This window comes from Chelmon rostratus, chromosome 1 (assembly GCF_017976325.1).
Source record: "Chelmon rostratus isolate fCheRos1 chromosome 1, fCheRos1.pri, whole genome shotgun sequence".
NCBI lineage: Eukaryota > Metazoa > Chordata > Actinopteri > Chaetodontiformes > Chaetodontidae > Chelmon > Chelmon rostratus.
The window spans coordinates 1,012,614-1,031,670 of NC_055658.1; the positions used below are offsets into that span (position 1 = coordinate 1,012,614).

The window sequence follows — 19,057 nt, forward strand, 5'->3', positions numbered from 1 at the left end:
CTTCTTGATTTTGAAAACTTGCTGATTGTGTCTGAGTCTTGCATTTGAGTCCTGAAACCTCGTGCCTCTGGGCTTGTCACTTCCGGTGGTATGAAAATTCCTTACTGTAGAAACTGAACAGAATGGTGGTCCTAGCAACAGTTCAATTTGGGTGGGTTTTAAATGTGACTATTCCATTCACTAGCCCTAGTGACACCATTTTGTTACCTGCGTCAATCATGTTTACCAAGCTACTATGGGCGCTTGTATGTTTGGTGACGTATGGGGCCAAGGGGCTTTACAGATCAAAATTATTTTTTTCTATATAGAACAGGGTAATTCAATGTCACACTGATCACATGTAATCTAATCTTTAATTTTATTGTTCTCAAATGAATTCAAAGAATGACACCTTGTGATAAAGACACATTCATGCAGTTAAGATATGATGACTTGTGGGTGTGTGTGGTTGTGTGTGACTTACTCAGCAGTCTGTTGAGCTCCTTGGCAGGTGAGGACCTGGAAAGCAGCTCTGATCCCCAGTCGCCTCCTGATGATGGACGTTTGGACCGACATCTGGACCAAAACAAGAACAGAAAGATTCTACGACTGTAGGTTTTTAATATGTTAATCTGTGGAACCGTACAGCTTGAAGAAAGATGGTGTCCTGTTGTCTAGTGGTGCAGCAGAAGATGCTGCTGTATCAGATGGCAACAAGGTAAACAGGCTGGTGCCGGGGTGGTTGCTAAGAAGGCAAAGCCAGTGAGTTGTTTGTGTACAAATCATTCCAATTCATTATGTTTCCAGTCAGGATACTTTCTATCTCTCCTGTAAAAGTTGACAAGAACTTGGCATGGCAATTTTTCTTTCCTTAAGAAATACAGCGGTTTCTGGGCTTCTTTAACCAGGGTCGGGATGTTAGATGACCATGACAGGTTCTCTGTGATGCTGATTCCCTGGAACCTGCTCTAGCTCAGCTCCATTGATGTAACATGAGCTGATAATGTGAGAAGAAAGGACTCACCTCATTTTTTTCTAAAAATGTTTGCCGTTCACCTTATGATTTTTTTAAAATAATCTTTTTACAAATCAAGAAAATGTACTCATATTCTGCATGTAACTGGTATTTCTTTTCCAGTCTGGTCTGTGTCTTCACCTTCTGTTTTTTGAAATCATTGATCAGCCCCCTGGTTTTCTTGGCATTGAGCAGTAGGTTGTTCTCTGTGCTCCACCCTGCAAGATTGTGGATTTCCTCACGATAAGAGTTAAGGGACAAGTTTTGATGCTATTTTCACAGACACATATACCTGACATTAGTCAACCACGTCACATCTCACTTAAAATCGATAAAAACAACATGTCCTTCTGTCCACTAGTTTGGTAATGGTTTCAAAAACGTGCATGTCGGTACCTGTTCAAATATCTGTGTAAGGGTGCTGTTAAAGTGCAAGTGATTACAAAGATCTGTCTGATCCAGGCCATAGATATCCAAGGAGGGTTGAATCTAGAGCAACTGGATTTGATTGCAGAAGCTTGAAAAGATTTTGCCTCTCTTCCAAGGGGCTTCTTCAGGTCTAACTGACTGGTGGGGTGTGTATTTAAACTCTGTGGGGTCATTATCAAGGTCATTGATACCACCTGGTTTGTAGTCCTGTGTAACGGCTGTCCTTCCAGTCGCCTAAGGCCAAGTGTGAAGTTTAGGTAAAGCACAAAATCAGACCACATTACTTAATGTTGGGCATAGGCTGTAGGCATACATAATATGATTCCTCCTGACTACCCGCCACTGCCGAGGCTTGGTTTTTCCTGTTGATGCACCCACTTTTCCAGCTGGAAACGCAGGCACAGTAGTCATGATTTGTTTAGTACAAATAAAAAACCCTCTTACAGGCCACATACAGTATTCAACCACAGTGCTCACTTGCCACCATTAGATGACTAGGCTTGTACTGGGTGGCTTCCAGTATGAATGCATAGAGCTGTAATTACAAGATAATTCTCAGGAAAATGAAATGCTCCTAGCAGTATAATGTCATGCTGTACATGTGACTCACCAGTAAATATCCCCTGAACTGGTTATAGATGATGGCTGTCAGTAAGTTCATCAGACAGTAGGTTCCTGCAAGGAGGCAAAACAATTTCCCTCTAAAACACTTAATGTACATGTATATTACTTTAACAGCAAAACAACGATCTACTATCTGCTGCTGCACTGACACAGACAATAATAATCACTGCTTACCGATTACACTGAAGGTGACAAAGAAAATGGAGTAGCCCCTGTTTAAGGAGTAGGCAGGGATCATCACTGTGACAGGACAGAAGAAATGTTGAAAGGATGATAGTTGATAGTTGTATCACAGGAACAGTGAAGAGTAATCAACAAACATGGCTTGTTTTAACATGTGATTGATTGTGTACCATCTGGGTTGTTGGCTGTGGTGAGCAGCACCAGCAGAGAGGTGAGGGAATTGGGCAGGTTTTTGAAATATACTCTCCACTCCTCATTCTTCTTTGGATCCTGAGTAGAAACAAAGAGGGTGACTGATGAACTGAGACGAGGAGGCACTTAGTGGACAAACACACACACATTTGGAGGTTGGAACCAGATTTGGTTCCAACCTGTCATGACCCGTGCCATGCACATCGGTTTTTGTTAAGTTTCCCATTGTGTCTTGTCTTTGCCTGGTTTTTGTTACTTCCTATTTTATTTTGAAGGTTCATGTTATGCGTCTTTGTGTTGCTTTACTTCCTGTGTTTTCCCTCCCGTGTGATTGTCTGATGGGTTTCACCTGTGTGTCATTAGCGTTCCTACCTTGTGTATTTAATTCTGTGTCTTTCCCCCAGTCTTTGTCGGGTTGTTGTCTGTGTTACCTTGCTGTCTACGTTCTTCACCATAGTCATAGTCATAGTCATAGTCTGTGTCATTGTCATAGTTCTAGCCATAGTCCCTTAGTGAGTGTTTGTTATGTTTCATGTAAGTGTTTCTTGTTGCGTTACCTTTGTTCATATCCGTGTTTCTGTTCAGGTCTGAGTTGTTCCTTGTTTCGTCTTTGTCTTTTATTTTCCACAGTTCTAGTTACTTTATTGCCTTGTTCTTGTCTTTGTTCATGTCTTGTTTTATGTAGAGTCCCTGTCCTTAGTGTTGTCTGCGTTTCCCTTGTTAGTTTAAGTTCCATGCCATGTTCCTTTCATGAGTGTTAATTGTTTGTAAAGTTTATAATTTAGTTTCTGCTTAGCCGATTTGTTCTCCTTGTTAAGAGCGATTTTCTGTTAGATTACTTTTGTTATTTAGATTCTTGTTCTTCCGTTTGCTAGTAGTGAATTTTGGGTTGTTAGTTTTTCATATCTAGTTCTTTCAGTTGGTCAGTTGCGTTTTCATAGCTTTTGTGTTTTCCTCCTTCGGGAGTGTTTTCTGTTCTTTATTTTATTCCCTGATAGTTTGTTCCTAGTTGTGTCTATGTCTTTAGTCCTGCCACAGTTTATGTAATTGAGTTTCTAGTCTTGTTATAGTTCCGCCACGTTTTGTGATAGTGAGTTCTTGTGTTGTCTTGTCTCTCGCTCCGTTGTGTTGCATGTTAGTGATAGTTCCCCGGTGTTGTCTTGGTTCTTTGTTTGTGAACCCGTTACCCTAGTGTGTCTTAAATCTCAGTTCCCTGAGTTTTGGTTTCCCTTGGATGTCACTGTGATAAATAAATTTGTTTAGTTATTCCTACGTCCCTTGTGTCTGCGTCTGGGTTCTATCCATAGTTCTCCTTTAGTTTCCCCTTAAGTCCTAACCTTCCTGACACAACCTCTCAAATAAAAAACAATCTCTCAAATAGAAAGATTTACTGTTTTTTTCTGTTTTAAGTTTCTGGATTGTCTAATATAATACAATATTTTTCTATCAGAGAACCTGTGACAGGCATTTATCATTAGTTTGGATATTTCATATAGAGAAGCCATGTAGGCTTCTAGACTAATTGACATACTAATATATAAACCCATAATGAAAATTAGCTCTGTGATGAACTGGCGACCTGTCCAGGCTGTACCACACCTCTCATCCAATGTCAGCTGGGATGGGTTCCAGCCCCCCCACAACCCTCCAAAGGATATGCAATAATGGAAAATGGATGCAGTTCTGTAATCCAGTACAGTTTCTCTTGAAGAATTTCTTTAATCTGTCTTTCTAATATGTAAAACATGCTTCTAGAGTTTACAAGTCAACATAACTCAGTATCTTAAGCAGCAACTACAAGTCAAAAACATTTATGATTTTAAAGTTAAACAAATGTTATAATATCTATGATATCCCTGTTCTCTTCATAATTTTAGCTATAATATCTGCTGGCTAAAAAGCATTTATATAATTTGTCCCTCCCCTGTCCATTCTCATAGCTCATTCAAACTGACAAACCTTCAAGAGTTTCTGGGAGATGGTGTCCATTTAAGGATAAGGCTTCCAATATGCTATGGTTTTTATTGTCAACAAATCCCAATGAAAATGTACCATGATAAATATGGTGGTGGTGGTGAATAATTTCTACATCTTTACAGAAAACCGTTGAACGTCTCCAATACTGTTGCTCATTTGACCTCTGGATTATAAAATAGACCCTACCTGGAGTCTAGGATGCATTAATGAAAAATCTAAGTGACAGCTGTCCCATTTACAACATCCATACACAGCACGGACCTGCACAGGCCTCAAACTAAACCACCACTCCCCACAAGACTCAGACACAGAGACAAAGGACAAAGAAAAATACTTTGCCATTCACAATTACAATGTATATCAAGTAATATGCTATGTTTTACCAAGCATTTGAAAAGTACTCTAGTTTTCATTTCACATGCTGGTTGGACTGCAGGATCAGCAGAAACTGTATTAACAACTGTTTAATGTTCATACATTCAATCTGGAAAAGATGCCATGATTCTTAGAGTAGATGGTGTCGCAAAAATGTCTAACCAGAAAACTGATCATAGCTTGTGATAAAAGAAATGTAAGATTGAAATGCCAACCCTGCATAAAGCCTACATCCATCTGACAGACAAGGAAAATACTTGTTTGATACAAAATAACTGAAATGTATGGATGCTGACATGTATTAACTTTATTTTACTCAATGTGCTGTGCATACATGCATATACTGTATATATATGCATTTATATATGTACATGTGTTTGTGGATCAGAATTTAAGAGGCCCAACTGTTGAACATTGAGGCATTAAATGTGTAATACACTAAATTAATTCCTCAAAAAAGAAATTGGAACAACAAAATTCAGTGTGGGAGGGCCACTGGCCCATTCTTTTGGACACCAGTTTGCCTCCATCAACCAGAGACCAGATTAATCCTGAGGCTCCAGTGTAGGAGATAGAAGCCACTGATATCAAGACAAGGAAGTTCCTCACAGTGCATGGAGGGTTTTATCCCAAGTCCAGCACCCTGAGACTGTACGCTAAGCAGAACGAGGGAGGACGAGGAGTGGTGAGCATCAGAGCCTCTGTCCAGGATGAAACAACAACAAAGATCCAGAAATACATCCTGAAGATGGCCCACAAAGATGAGCAACTTAACTTTGGGGGCCAAATACCTCAGGCAACAGAAAGCATGGAGGGACACGGCCCTTAAGGGAATGTACAGAGACAGAGGCTGATATCAAGAAATCCTACCAGAGGCTGGAAAAGGCTGGACTGAAAGACAGCACAGAAGCACTAATCATGGCTGCATAAGAATAGAAGCAGGGATCTACCACACCAGACAGGACCCCTGGTGCAGGCTGTGCAAAGGTGCTCTGGAGACAGTTCAGCACATAGTAAGATGTAAGCTGCTGGCAGGAAAAACAAGTGGCAGACAAAATGTACAGGAACACCTGTACTGAGTTTGGAAGACACCTCCAAAGGTGGTGGAGAATGACTGAGCAAAGATCCTGGGGAACTTTCAGATCCAGACTGACAAGATGGTGGTGGTTACCATCGTGTTGATAGACAAACAACAGAAGACTGCAGTTGTGAGAGACGTAGTGATCACAAACGACAGCAACATCAAGAAGAAGCAACACGAGAAGCTTGAAAAAACTGAAGGGCAGACAGAGGAGCCAGAGAAGATGTGGGGAGTAAAGGCAACTGTGGCACCAGTGGTAATCGGCGTACTGGGGGCCCCCACTGACCAGTCAAAATCCCCACAAGGGATTTTTTGTTGTTGTTGTTTGCTGACTATATATATGTACATTTTACACAAAGGGCTATGTCAGAGAAAAAAAATTGCAAAAATATATACATAAAAAATATTTATTGCTGTAAAGAACTGTAAGAAAAATTACCATAAAAATATACTGCCAAACATTCTGTAGAATTTCACAGACTATACACAAATTGCACATGGTGGATAAAGTGACTACAGCATTAATGATACTTCAGAGTGAAAAAGAGCAGTATTGCAAAGTAATAGTTGTAGTAATTGTTCTTGTTTTCACATTTCACATCCTATCTATCAAACCTTTTCTGGGCCAGTCTGTGACAATGTGTCATTTTTTAATTAATGTCTTTATTTTTGCAAATTTATAAACGATGGACTAGTGCCATTTTTTTTAACAATGACCCTTGACTGTTGAGTTGCCATCATGGTCTGGGACATGTCCACATGTACATATACACACACACAAGCATGTGCACACATGTCTGTTCGAGGCAAAGTGTCAGCAGCACAGTACAGTAGTGTGTATTTAACAGGGTGTGACCACAAACACCTGAACTCACCTCAGTTTTAGCAAACAACAGCATGCCGATCATAGTGAAGAGGCAGAGGTGGAGCGCCAGCAGCAGGATGACACTGCAGAGATAGAACACACACACTCAGGGTGGAGTCTCTTGAATAATTTTAAAGTACTACAGCTGCCATGACTCCTGTCAGCTCCTAGCATTCATTCTGTTGTCTGCTCTGTTTTCCCTCCCATTTCAGACCCAGCCACTCCCTCCTGTCCGCAGTGATCACTTTTCCAAGCTTGCTATTGTTTTGAACCATTCAGGTTTATGCAATGGCCATTAGTTTTAATTATTCGAGTATGTTTCCTTAAGTTAATTATGGCAGATGGTTCTAAATACTATAATACTAATGAGCCTCAGTAACTGTTGCTATAAAAAAGAAGCCAGACAGCACTGCAGCAATTTCAGGATGCTTTGTTGCTAATAACTTTTGCTGCTGAGTAGTTAGTAATGTAATGCAATCGGTAAGACTAAAAAAGGATTTGCCAGGACTGACTCAAGCCTGGAAAACCAGCTGTGCGTGAGAGTAGCATTATCATCATCACTGCCATCTGACATCAGACGCCTCACCAAAGAGGAGCAGTTCGTGTCATCACAGAGGTTAGTGTGACATATGTGTTAATGATACAATGTTTTAGTATGGCCAGGGGCGCCGGCAAGGTGGGGCCAGGGGGGCCAAGGCCATCCTGATAAAACTGCTGATCCACCCAACTGAGCCCCCGACCCCCTCAAACGATGTTACAAAAATTGAAATGGTCCTTGATAAGAAAACGGTTCCCCATCCCTGTTTTAGCATATGTCATTGTCCTATAATTGTTACTTGTGGTCACAGAGTTGCAAAAGTTAAAAAAAAAAATTACTTGAGACACGTTACATGAATCAATAAATCTTTGATAGTTCTGCCAACGTAAAGGAGTCAAGTGTGACCGGAGGGTCGCCGGTGCCCCTTCGCAAAGGCCTGATGCGGCAGCCCACTGCTCCTGTGTGTTCACTGCATGTTGCATGTGCATGTGTGTGTTTACAGTGATGGGTGATTAATAAAGTGAATAAAAAAAAATACCTGGCGATCTCTGGCAGAGTCCTCTTAATGCACTTCAGTGTCTTTTTCATCAAGGAAGAGTTTTGCAGGAGGAAAAACGGCCGCAGGAGTCGCCGTACTCTCAGTTTCTGATTAACAGAGAAAAGACAAGGTCACGGTTTTGGATGCAGGGTGCCTGTGACTTCTACATGGTTCACTTGAATTCACTGGGCTCTTCTCAGTATGTTAAGTGTGAAGTCACACCCTTGGGAGTTGGAACTTTGCAAATTGAACCCAGGTGTGCAAACTTACAAGAACAGGTATTTGTTTAATACTTTATGTACAACTAGGATTATTGTTATGACACTTTAACAGAGATGAAAATAATTGCAATGACAAAGCCTATTTAACTACCTTAGTCAGAGATTTCAACCCCACTGACTATGAGATGCAGTCAACAGATGCAACTTTTATCCTTACTGTAATGTATATTTACAATATAGAAGAAATTGTGTAATATGCTACACTTTTCCTTTTCAATTTAATTCATTCATTCATTCATTATCCATACACCGCTGAATCCTTTGCAGGGTCACAGGGGAGCTGGAGCCTATCCCAGCTGTCTCTCGGGTGAAGGCAGGGGACACCCTGGGCAGGTCGCCAGCCTACCACAGGGCTACACATAAAGACAGACAACCAAGCACACCACTCATTCACACCTACGGACAATTTAGAATCATCAATTAACCTCAGCATGTTTTTGGACTGTGGGAGGAAGCCGGGGAACCCGGTGAAAACCAATTTAATTCAATTCAATTTTATTTATATAACACCAAATCACAACCAAATTTGTCTCAGGACACTTTCCATATAGAGCAGGTACAGACCAAACTCATTAGCTACAGAGACCCAACAACTGAATTGAACTTCCTTTTAGGAGGCAGAAACCTCGAGCAGAAGCAGGCTCTGGGTGGGCAGCCATCTGCCTCAACCAGTTGGGTGAGAGAGAGAGATTCATTTTTATATATCTATTCACTGCTATTGTAGTATGGTGAGATCTGCCAATATTAGGAGCCAAAAAATACACACAGGCAGTACTGTTGTACAACTTTAACTGTCCAGTAAAAACATGAACCTTACATTTACCTTCAGGCAAATTGATCTGGCATGAACAAAGATTAACTACAGACATTGACCAGCCAGTTATCTCAGGAGCCGGCCTGCTAACTGCCAATATGACCAGCTAGTAGGTCTAAAATAAAATTAGGTGCAAACCTTAAAGTGGGCATTGCATTGATTCATTTAATTAAGACATTATTTTCATGAAGCATTGACAGCTGTAGAATGAAAAATGTAAGAGTTTTGAACCTGGCTCCAATTCTCCTCCCCTGCTGCTGGTTGATGAGTAATGCATGCTGGAATACTTGCATGGACAGAGGAAGTAGGGGTGCTGAGGGGCCTGCAGCAGCCCCTCTTCCTCGCTATACAGCTTCATGCATTAGCTCAGTGTTGTTATCTTTGAGGTTGCTGTAGCTCCTTTCACAGACAGTATGAAAACTAAAAGCTATGGATGTTTCCCAGCATTTAGTATGACGTCATTGCTGTATATAGGCCGAGTTTCTTTCAGCACCCCAACTCTGACTGACTTTCAGCATCCCAGGTTACCTATCTACCCCAAATTTAGTCAGCTCCCAAAGTATCCACTATAACAAGGATGGAGCAAGGCCACGTTCAGTCATTAGGACTGGCTAAATGTGAACTTGGAACTGGGCCATGACTGATGATGCTTCACAGGTCAACTAGAACAGACCAGAACACAGGTTGAGAGTGGTCTATTTTGTTTTGTACTGTCCCACTGACTTCTCTACAGTTGCAACCATACTGTATATCTCAAGCTTTTCTTTTTCCACAAGAATGACAGAAGGCAGCCTCACCTCATCACACACCATGCTGACAGACAACACCCAGTCAATGATGGAGACTGAAAGGACTACTGTGTAGCCAATCAGCCATTTGCTCTTTCTGAATTCCTCCCAGCCAATCAAGAAGCTCTGAGGACAAAACAGGTGGAGTGAAGCAGTGGTAAATTCTTCATATAACAAGAAGCAAGATTATTGGAAATCACATTTGACAAAATCCATGTTGAAACCCTTGTTAAACCAGACAGCTGCTAAACAAACAACTATTTCCATCCTGGCTGTGCTTACCTTGACTGCAAGATCAAGAGAGAAGACAATGAGGCAGACCATTTCGATACTCTCAGTGAGGCCACATGGAGGCTCCCAGGGTGGAGAGCGATATCGGGGGTCAGAGGAGACGGAGAGGGAGGACGGGCGCTCAACAAATGCCAGCAACAACACCACTGCAATGGTTAGGCCCAAGCCCCTGAGGCATTATAAGATGAGTGAGTGGATTGACAAATGGATGTAAGAATGGCAGAAATACAACAGAGCACTCTAAAGATCATTCAGTCAACTTGCTCATGAGGGAATTGTTGGGTCTCTGTAGATAAAGAGTTTGGTTTGTATCTGCTCTAAATGTAAAGTGTCCTGAGACAACTTCGGTTGTGATTTGGCGCTATATAAATAAAATCGAATTGAATTGAATTGAACTCATGTTGATGAGACTTACCCAGATGGTGCTGTCAGAAGCTAAAGTCCACATTGTTAAAGGAAGGTTCAACTTTTTGGAAAATGCATTTATTCGCCTTTTGCCAAGTCAGAGGAGAAGAATGATGGCTGATATGAAGCTAGAGCCAGCTAAGCTTAGCATAAAAACTCATAGGAGATAATGGACAGTGAAATGGCCTAATCATAGAATTTAGTCTCTATTAAGACACAATATGAAGCTGTGAAAGCTCTGTAATTGTTTGTATGATCACTCTGCTGATGGAGGGTTGCAACAGACCCAAGTCATCACTGCTGCATTTATAGAGTTGACAAATACCTTAGTGTTGTGATCACTTTCATGTCTTACATTTCTTGCATGTGTGTTTCTAATGTGTTGTAAATCCTGAGCCAGGTTTGTGACACTGCTGTTTTTGACAAACCTACAGTAAATCATCACCTTTGACAAGACACATTTTCACTGTTGCTGTAAGGTTTTGAGGACACTGGTTTATGTGGAGAGAACACATGCTCATCTGCACCAGGTCAGATGAACTTATTGAACACCTCTCCTCCCACTTAATGTCTCTGCCCAAACACTGCCACTTCTATTGACTGCAAACATAAACAGGTACAACTAGAATCATACATGACCTGACCTGAGCAGACATAAGAAGGTGTGCACTTACCACTGGCATACCCTGGAGTAGTACCATCGATACAGGCGAAGCGAGCTGGCATCCACCCGATGGTTGATGGACCGGTACTATAAGCATTTAAAAACGAGAAGACAAAATTTTCAAACCACAAAAAGCCTAGGAAAATCCAGTATTCTTAAAATGTGCATTCATCTGGCTTCTTTGAGACTTTGAAGAAGGCTGTACGAGGTTCACAAATCTGACTTTTCCCTACAAATACAGATTTCAGTACCTCAACACAGGTTGTGTCAATGAGTTATGATCTTCTACCAGTGCTGCTCAAAATTTTAAACCTGTTAGCCTCACTGCATGAAATTCATTGAGATCTTTGCAGGTGTGGTGGGGTGGGGTGCTTGGGTCTCTGTACAGAAAGAGTTTGGGCTGAACCAGCTCTATGTGGCACTTCGGTTGTGCTTTGACACTATATAAATAAAATTGAATTAAATTGAATTGAATCATTTTTACCAAAGCTGAAATGAGTTGAGGAATTGCAGCAGAATATAAAATTGAGTCAGCAGCCCAACATGACTGGAAGAATGTAATTGATAGCAGAAACATTAACGTTATATAATGACACTGTCAAAGAAACTAGAATTAAATCCGGATCGATCATGTCTTGTCTGAAGTATTGGATCCGTGCATACCTCTTCCAGAGTTGATGAGCAACAACAGCATGAGCACCTCTGGTTTCAGTCTGGACCTTGAATATCCAGATGTTTCTCAGCTCCTAGACTCTTAACCACAGAGGTGCCATGCAATGCTTTATATGTCCACAGCAAAATTTTGAAATCAATCCTATATGTGACAGGGAGCCAAAGAGAGACTATCGCTAGTGTAACTTAATATGATGGAATTTATGTTTATTTTTTGCAAAAAGCCTTGCTGTAGACGTCTGGACCAAGATCATTTGCTGAGGCAGGTGCAGTCCCATAGCATGACCATAGCAAACAGCTTATTGAATAGTTCAATTACGTAGGTGACTACCATCAAATTGTGGCTGTGATGGCTGTGCTGTGGTTGCTAGCTTGGTGTTAGCCACCAAAAGTGGTTTACTTGTTGGTACACCACTTTTTTATGAATCAGAGCAGAGGTGATCAGCAGCTCTGACCAGGACTCTTACTCCAGGGATGGATGATAAAGACACAGCAGCCTGGTACAACAGAGCTGTGAAGCTTGAAGCAGAGAAAGTTAAGTTGATCATCACCAGCATGGAAAAGCAGCAACTAGAGTCAGAATATTTTGCCATCTAAGGCAGAGACCGAAGGAGGATGACAGGAAAACGGAGCCGAGGTGAATTATAGTGGCTCTTTTTCCCACTGCTTTCACATGCTGCTGTAATGCCCAAATTTTTCTTATCTTAAAAACACTAAGAGTGCTTGTGAAACGTAGCAAACACGCTACTTGCATACATCTCCCAGCAGAAACTATAGGGGATACAAAGTGGTATTAAGAGACAGAACGTGCTGCAGCTAACATGTTAGATATCTCTACAACACAATACAGACACCTTTGACATACCATCAGAACTGTTATTTCTCCATGTTCTGTTGATAATGGTAGTTCAATTTGTGAACATTTTAAACTAAAATTATGGCCATATCTTAAACCTTGCACCTTAAAAAAAACAAAAACAAAAGAAACTTCTCGAGAGGTTGGCCTCACTCAAGTTGTTACACACAAGACAAAACCAGTCCAGCAGATCACCAGCAAAGGGTGAGGTTTGATCGCTATCAGAAACAGCCAATTGTTTCAGACTTTCATCCCACAATAAAAACACGATATTCCTTATGTAATGTTGCAAGATAGTTGACTACAAAAGAAGCATTTATATCCAATAACAACAACAACAATAATAACTCAAATCTTGTCCACACCAGCCCACTGGGTCTGGAGAGGTGTTACAGTAGTAAAGTCACTGTGTGATTGAAAAAAAAAAAAAAGACTTGGTATATCTTTAGGCTGAAGGAACGGCCTGACTTTCGCCAGGACTGAGGCATAAATTTCACATGAAGCTGAAAATTTAGGGTTGTGTTCAAAATTCATCAAGACGCACATCAAACTTGTGTATATTTTCATATGATGATATGCTGTGAACATCCAAAATGCCTCACAGTAATGTGAATTCACAGAGGATGAGTATGAAGAATGGCAAAGAGATCCCTGAGGTCCAGTCCTTCCCAAAATACTATACTGTATTCTGTTCATGCATTTGTATGTCCATTTACTGTACCTTCTCTAATTATTTAACAGAGAGAAATAAAGACAGCCAAGTCATTATACTTACCTGTATGGCATCCTCAATGAACACGACAGCTTGTTGGATGTAGATGTCCTCATCATCTGTGGACAGTGAACCAAGTGAGAGTAGTGGGGGCATCTGAACAGTTTGACTCAGATGAATAATTTAAAAAGATCTTTACATATCCCTAAAGTGCTCTAAACGTAGTGATCTTCACTCAACAAGTGTACCCAGTGAACTTGGCAAGATTCCTGTACAACACAAGATAGAGCTCTGACTAAAATAGTCAACAGAAACTGTCTCTGTGATGTTGTCTGTAGAACTGGTTGGACTGGGAGCTGAAATCAAGGTTTATATTTTCTTGAGGCAAAACTGGGGAAAACAGCAGCTGGGATACAGCTGAGTACCCTATTAAAACTACGGTTTATCTACTAAAACACAAAAACTACCCACTCATATGAAAGCTGTGATCATTCTATAATAAAGCTGAATAGTATATCTTACTACAGTGCATGTACATAATACAAGACCTAAAAGCCTAAAGCCACATCAGTGGATACTAGACACTTAAATCTTCATTACCCCGAGCAAAACAAGAGCTTTGGACAGAAGAAACAGCATACTGATGATTGAGGTATCCATACAGCCTCACCAGTACTGACATTAAAATTGCAAAGTTTGGCCTCAGGATGGCGTAGAAGAAAGACCATGGTATCACAAAATCAAAAAGGTTCTTTGGGAAACGTGACAGTTTAATACTTGCAATTCAATACTGCACACAAGAGATTTAAAAAAAAAGACCTAAAAAAAAACCTAAGCAACAGAGGCTAGATATCCAGATTTTTAGTCACTAGTATGGACTAACACCCAGCAACACAGGATCCTCATTAATGCAATATAATAATGAAGTTATTATTATGCATCCATACCGTAGCACATAGCATAGTTTAATGATAAACACCCATATCTTTCAAACTTAATGTCCAGTTTAAAATACAGGCTCTCTGTAATATATTTTTAGTCTCCAAGCTCAAGCTGAGATAACCCTAATGACATCATCAGGGTTATTTTGTCAGACATCAGAGCCACTGAAGACATTTTAGAGTAGTGGTCTTTATGAGCAGTAAACTGACCGCCATGGTTAAAATTGGTGTCCCTTTAAAGAACCCCTTATATGCCCGTCATATTTTCAGTAAAAGTGAAAATGCGCTTGAAAAAGTTACTTTGTTAAATGATGGTGAGCAGCTGATGAGCCTTCCTGTAGCATGGCAGTATCTGAAGATATCACCAGTCGCCAAGAATGTGAACTCTCTTTATCAACTCTTTCTCTTTTTTTGCATTACCTTAAGTCTGTCATGTAATACTTTTTCCAAGGCACTGTGACACTCCTAACAATCAGATGGCTAGTTTGAAGAATTAGGCCAGAGATGGTTGGCCAGATATATGAAGCTCTCCTTTTTAAAATCATATTATGCCACATCTATAAGGTAGGGGATGGAGTACAACATGAAAACTGTATTTTCTTAAATTTGCTTCTTGTTGCTGATAGATGTGGAGTGTAGCCCTGAAGAGAATGGTGCACTAAAACCAAATACAGGTGTCAGCAGCGGGTGACTACTGACAAATCAGAGAAGGATGGACAGACATGCTTAAGGGTTAACAGAAGCTTCCAACTGGGTGTAAGTAAAACATGAAACAAAAGACAAATGACTGGAAACGTTGTGGAATGCTCAAAAACACCTGTTTGGAACATTCCACAGGTAAACAGGTGATAGTATCAGGTTTGGGTATGAAAGGAGCATCTTCGAAAGCTTCGTCTCATCTGCCCTGCTCTCCTGCCTCTGACCCCAGCTCAGCCCAGCAACTCTCAACATTCTGCTCTGGACCTGGCTCGCTCATATTCTCATCCCATTTTCCCTGCAATAAATTTTCTTAAATCTCTCACCAGCTACCCCCTAAACCCCCTAAGAGGAGCTGTACTGCCTGATCAGCGGGCAGATGAACGACAACCCGGAGGCGGCCGTGATTGTGGCGGGGGACTTTAATCACGTTGAACTGAAGGCGGTGTTTCCCAAATTTCATAAGTACATAAAGTTTCCTACCAGAGACAGTAACATTTTGGATCAAGTTTACTGCAACATCCCTGCTGCTTACAAGGCTGTAGCAGCTCCACACCTGGGCATGTCAGACCACATCTCCGTGAAACTCATTCCTGCCTACAAGCCTCTGGCCTGCAGAACAAAGCCGACCACCAGGACAGTACAGATATGGACTGAGGAGGCCTCCTCTGCACTTCAGGACTGCTTCGAACTGACAGACTGGACTGTGTTCAGAGAAGAGGCAGACCTTGAGGAGTACACATCATCTGTATTGTCTTATGTTCAGTTCTGCACTGATGCTGTCCTCCCTGTTAAGACCATCACAGTGTTTCCCAACCAGAAACCATGGCTGGACAGCACAGTGCGGTCCCTGCTGAAAGCCCGGGATACTGCCTACAGATCTGGAGACAGGCTGGCTTATAGCAGGGCTCGAGCAGAGCTGAAGAAAGGAATCAAGCAGGCCAAGCTCCAGTACAAAAACAAAATTGAAGATCACTTCAAGAACAACAACCCACAGAGCATGTGGAGAGGCATCAGAACCATAACGGACTACAAGCTGAACACTCAGCTCACCAGCCACGACCCCGCCCTGCCTGACACCTTGAACAGCTTCTTTGCCCGCTTCGACACATCAGGCAGCAGAGAAGTCACACACCTACCCTGGCTGGAGGAGCAGCACCAGCCCCTCGTCCTGCAGCGGCACCAGGTGTCATCCACCCTGAGGAGGATCAACACCCGCAGAGCTGCAGGACCGGATAAGGTGTCAGGCAAGACTTTGAGGACATGCGCTGACCAGCTAGCAGGAGTGTTCCTGGACATTTTCAACCTGTCCCTGCAGCTGTCCACGGTTCCTGAGTGCCTCAAGTCCTCCACCATCATTCCGGTACCGAAGAAGACATCCATCACCTGCCTGAATGACTACCGGCCTGTTGCACTGACCCCGGTAATCATGAAGTGCTTTGAGAGGATTATTCTCAGGTACATCAGAGACTTCATCCCCTCGGACCTAGACAGCCTTCAGTTTGCTTACAGAGGGAATCGGTCCACAGAGGATGCTGTCTCCATCACCCTGCACACAGCCCTGACCCACCTGCAGCAGCCCAACACCTACGTCAGGATGCTATTTGTAGACTTTAGCTCAGCTTTTAACACCGTCATCCCAGACAAGCTGGTGCTGAAGCTACACACGGTGGGTCTGCCTGCGTCTCTGTGCCACTGGATCAGAGACTTTCTCACCAACAGGCCTCAGGTGGTGAGAATAGGGAACATCACATCATCCCCTCTGGTCCTCAGCACGGGCACGCCACAGGGTTGTGTGCTCAGCCCGGCCCTCTTCACCCTGTTTACTCACGACTGTGCTGCCATCCACCCCACCAACACAGTCGTGAAGTTTGCGGACGACACTACAGTAGTGGGTCTCATCTCAGATAACAACGAGACCCACTACAGAGAGGAGATACACCAGCTCACCCAGTGGTGTTCAGCCAACAACCTGGTGCTGAACACAGGGAAAACCAAGGAGGTCATTGTGGACTTCAGGAGGTCCAGGAAGACGGATCACGCCCCCCTCCTCATGGACGGAGAAGTGGTGGAGCGTGTGGACAACATCAGGTTCCTGGGCCTCCACATCACATCTGACCTCTCCTGGTCCATGAACACCTCCCGCCTGGTGAAGAAGGCACAACAAAGGCTCTTCTTCCTCAGGAAGCTGAAACGGGCTGGACTCTCCTCTCGGTTGCTCGTTAACTTCTACAGGGCCACAATTGAAAGCATCCTCTGCCTCAGTGTGACAGTGTGGTATGGCAGCTGCACGGCACAGGAGAGGAAACAACTGGCACGGGTGGTTAAAACTGCACAGGGCATCGTGAGCTGCCCCCTCCCTGACCTAGACTCTATATATGAAGGTCGGGTCAGAAAGAGGGCGAGATCCATCGCCACGGACCCCAGCCACCCGGGCCACAGACTGTTTGTACCGCTTCCATCAGGAAAGCGGTACAGGAACATCCGCACCACCACTAACAGACTGAGAGACAGCTTCTTCCCCAGAGCTGTTAGAGCTATCACCCCCAGCAGCCCCTCACTGCAGTGAGAGACTGTGTGAACTGTGAACACTGCACACCGCACTTTACACCTACACCTACACCTCTACCTCCACCTGCACCTTCTGTGTACTTGACTTTTATGTACACACATATACTATAATTATATACATTTTAGTATATCAGCACATTTCAGTTTCATTGGCATATTTTATTCTGTCGGTACATTTCACTGTGTATATTTTATATTTTATTCTGCTTGTATATTTTATTCTGTTTGCACATTTCACTTCCATATTTTATTGTTTATTGTTTAGTATATTCTATTGCCTAAGTATATTTTCATTCTGTTATATTTTTAATTGCTTCACGAATATTTTTTTTATTGCATGTTGGTTTATTTTATTTTATTGTAGTTATCTTAATTTTATTCACTCTTTCTAGTCTTATCTTTCTTACCATCTAACATGGGGGTTGCAATGAAAATTTCATTGACATGTGCAATGACAATAAAGACTCTTGAATCTTGAAACAGTTCTGAACTGGATTATGGGAATTAGAAGTCACGTTATTTTTAGCAGTTTAAAATAGAGTAGTCCTGAATAGATAGGAACACGGTATCAGAGACTCAGGCTATCATACAGCACAAGCTTGTTGCACAGCAGTTAAGTGATTATGTTCAATGACTGTAACTTTTCCACCCAGCAGTTGTATAGACATAGATATGATGAGTCAGTTCAGGCTTCACACACATCGGTGCTGCTGACTCCATGCGTCAGAGCAGAATGTGTCATAGCAGCAGTGGAGACGCTGCAGTGCTGCCGAATCACACACAGCCAACACACTCCACAGTGGACAAACAGGTGTGAGCTGAACTTCTCACACTTTCTGCTGCTGCAGCAGTAATGAAACATTAATTACCCATAATGCAATATTATCTTTTCAGATTGTCTTGCAAGTTAATATAATTTTAAATGGCCAACAATATAGTATAATGTTTAACTTTTAAGATTTAAAAGTTTAGGAAACCCATCTGGATTGGCCTTTGGCCGGGCTGTTCGATGCCCTCCCACCTTTACAACTGAAGATGCAGCTGCTCCAGAGGGTCTGGATGCAGTGCCTGTCTGTGATAGTTGTGGCGCTGGAGAGTCTGCGTGCCAGTTAGTTACCAGACCTGGTGTAACTGGGGTTGGTGGGCTTATGGCCAATGTCAGACTGGCCCACAGCCCTGTCCCAGGCAGGGGGCACCGTTTTTACATGTCCAATCCTGCCCAATGCTCTGAGATTTTTCCTATAGCACTGCTAAACTAGGACTCTAAGCTTTTTAAGCTTAGAGTCAGAATGTTTAAGCTTAGAGTCAGAATGTTTGTAACTGCAGCCCCTGGCCAGCCGAGCATGGGTCACAGGCTACCACAGCCCACCTGAGTGTTGTTGCTCATCATGAGCATCCTCTAATAGCAACAGTCCATCTTCTACTGGAGGCTTTCAGCAGGATAATGCTCTGTGTCATAAAGGAATATTTCCAGAACCTCAGGGGCATAAAAGCTCCAGATTAACAATGTTCATGATTTGTTCACGAGTTTAGAGGCAAATTATTTTGTGGCTATCTCATTTTTAATCAA

At 42.3% G+C, this 19,057-nt stretch overlaps 1 protein-coding gene across 1 annotated transcript in view; it reads right to left on the reverse strand.

Annotated features, from left to right (window-relative positions):
- The window catches only part of tpcn2 (two pore segment channel 2), a 32,297-nt gene that overhangs the window by 12,368 nt on the left and 872 nt on the right, over nucleotides 1-19,057 (reverse strand). The window contains exons 2-11 of the mRNA XM_041964434.1: nucleotides 13,343-13,398; nucleotides 11,050-11,126; nucleotides 9,962-10,139; nucleotides 9,689-9,805; nucleotides 7,797-7,903; nucleotides 6,731-6,803; nucleotides 2,401-2,500; nucleotides 2,222-2,287; nucleotides 2,034-2,098; nucleotides 464-555 (exon numbers count right to left, since the gene is read on the reverse strand). Of these exons, the coding sequence (XP_041820368.1) occupies nucleotides 464-555; nucleotides 2,034-2,098; nucleotides 2,222-2,287; nucleotides 2,401-2,500; nucleotides 6,731-6,803; nucleotides 7,797-7,903; nucleotides 9,689-9,805; nucleotides 9,962-10,139; nucleotides 11,050-11,126; nucleotides 13,343-13,398 (931 nt within the window). The remainder of the gene's footprint in view (nucleotides 1-463; nucleotides 556-2,033; nucleotides 2,099-2,221; nucleotides 2,288-2,400; nucleotides 2,501-6,730; nucleotides 6,804-7,796; nucleotides 7,904-9,688; nucleotides 9,806-9,961; nucleotides 10,140-11,049; nucleotides 11,127-13,342; nucleotides 13,399-19,057) is intronic.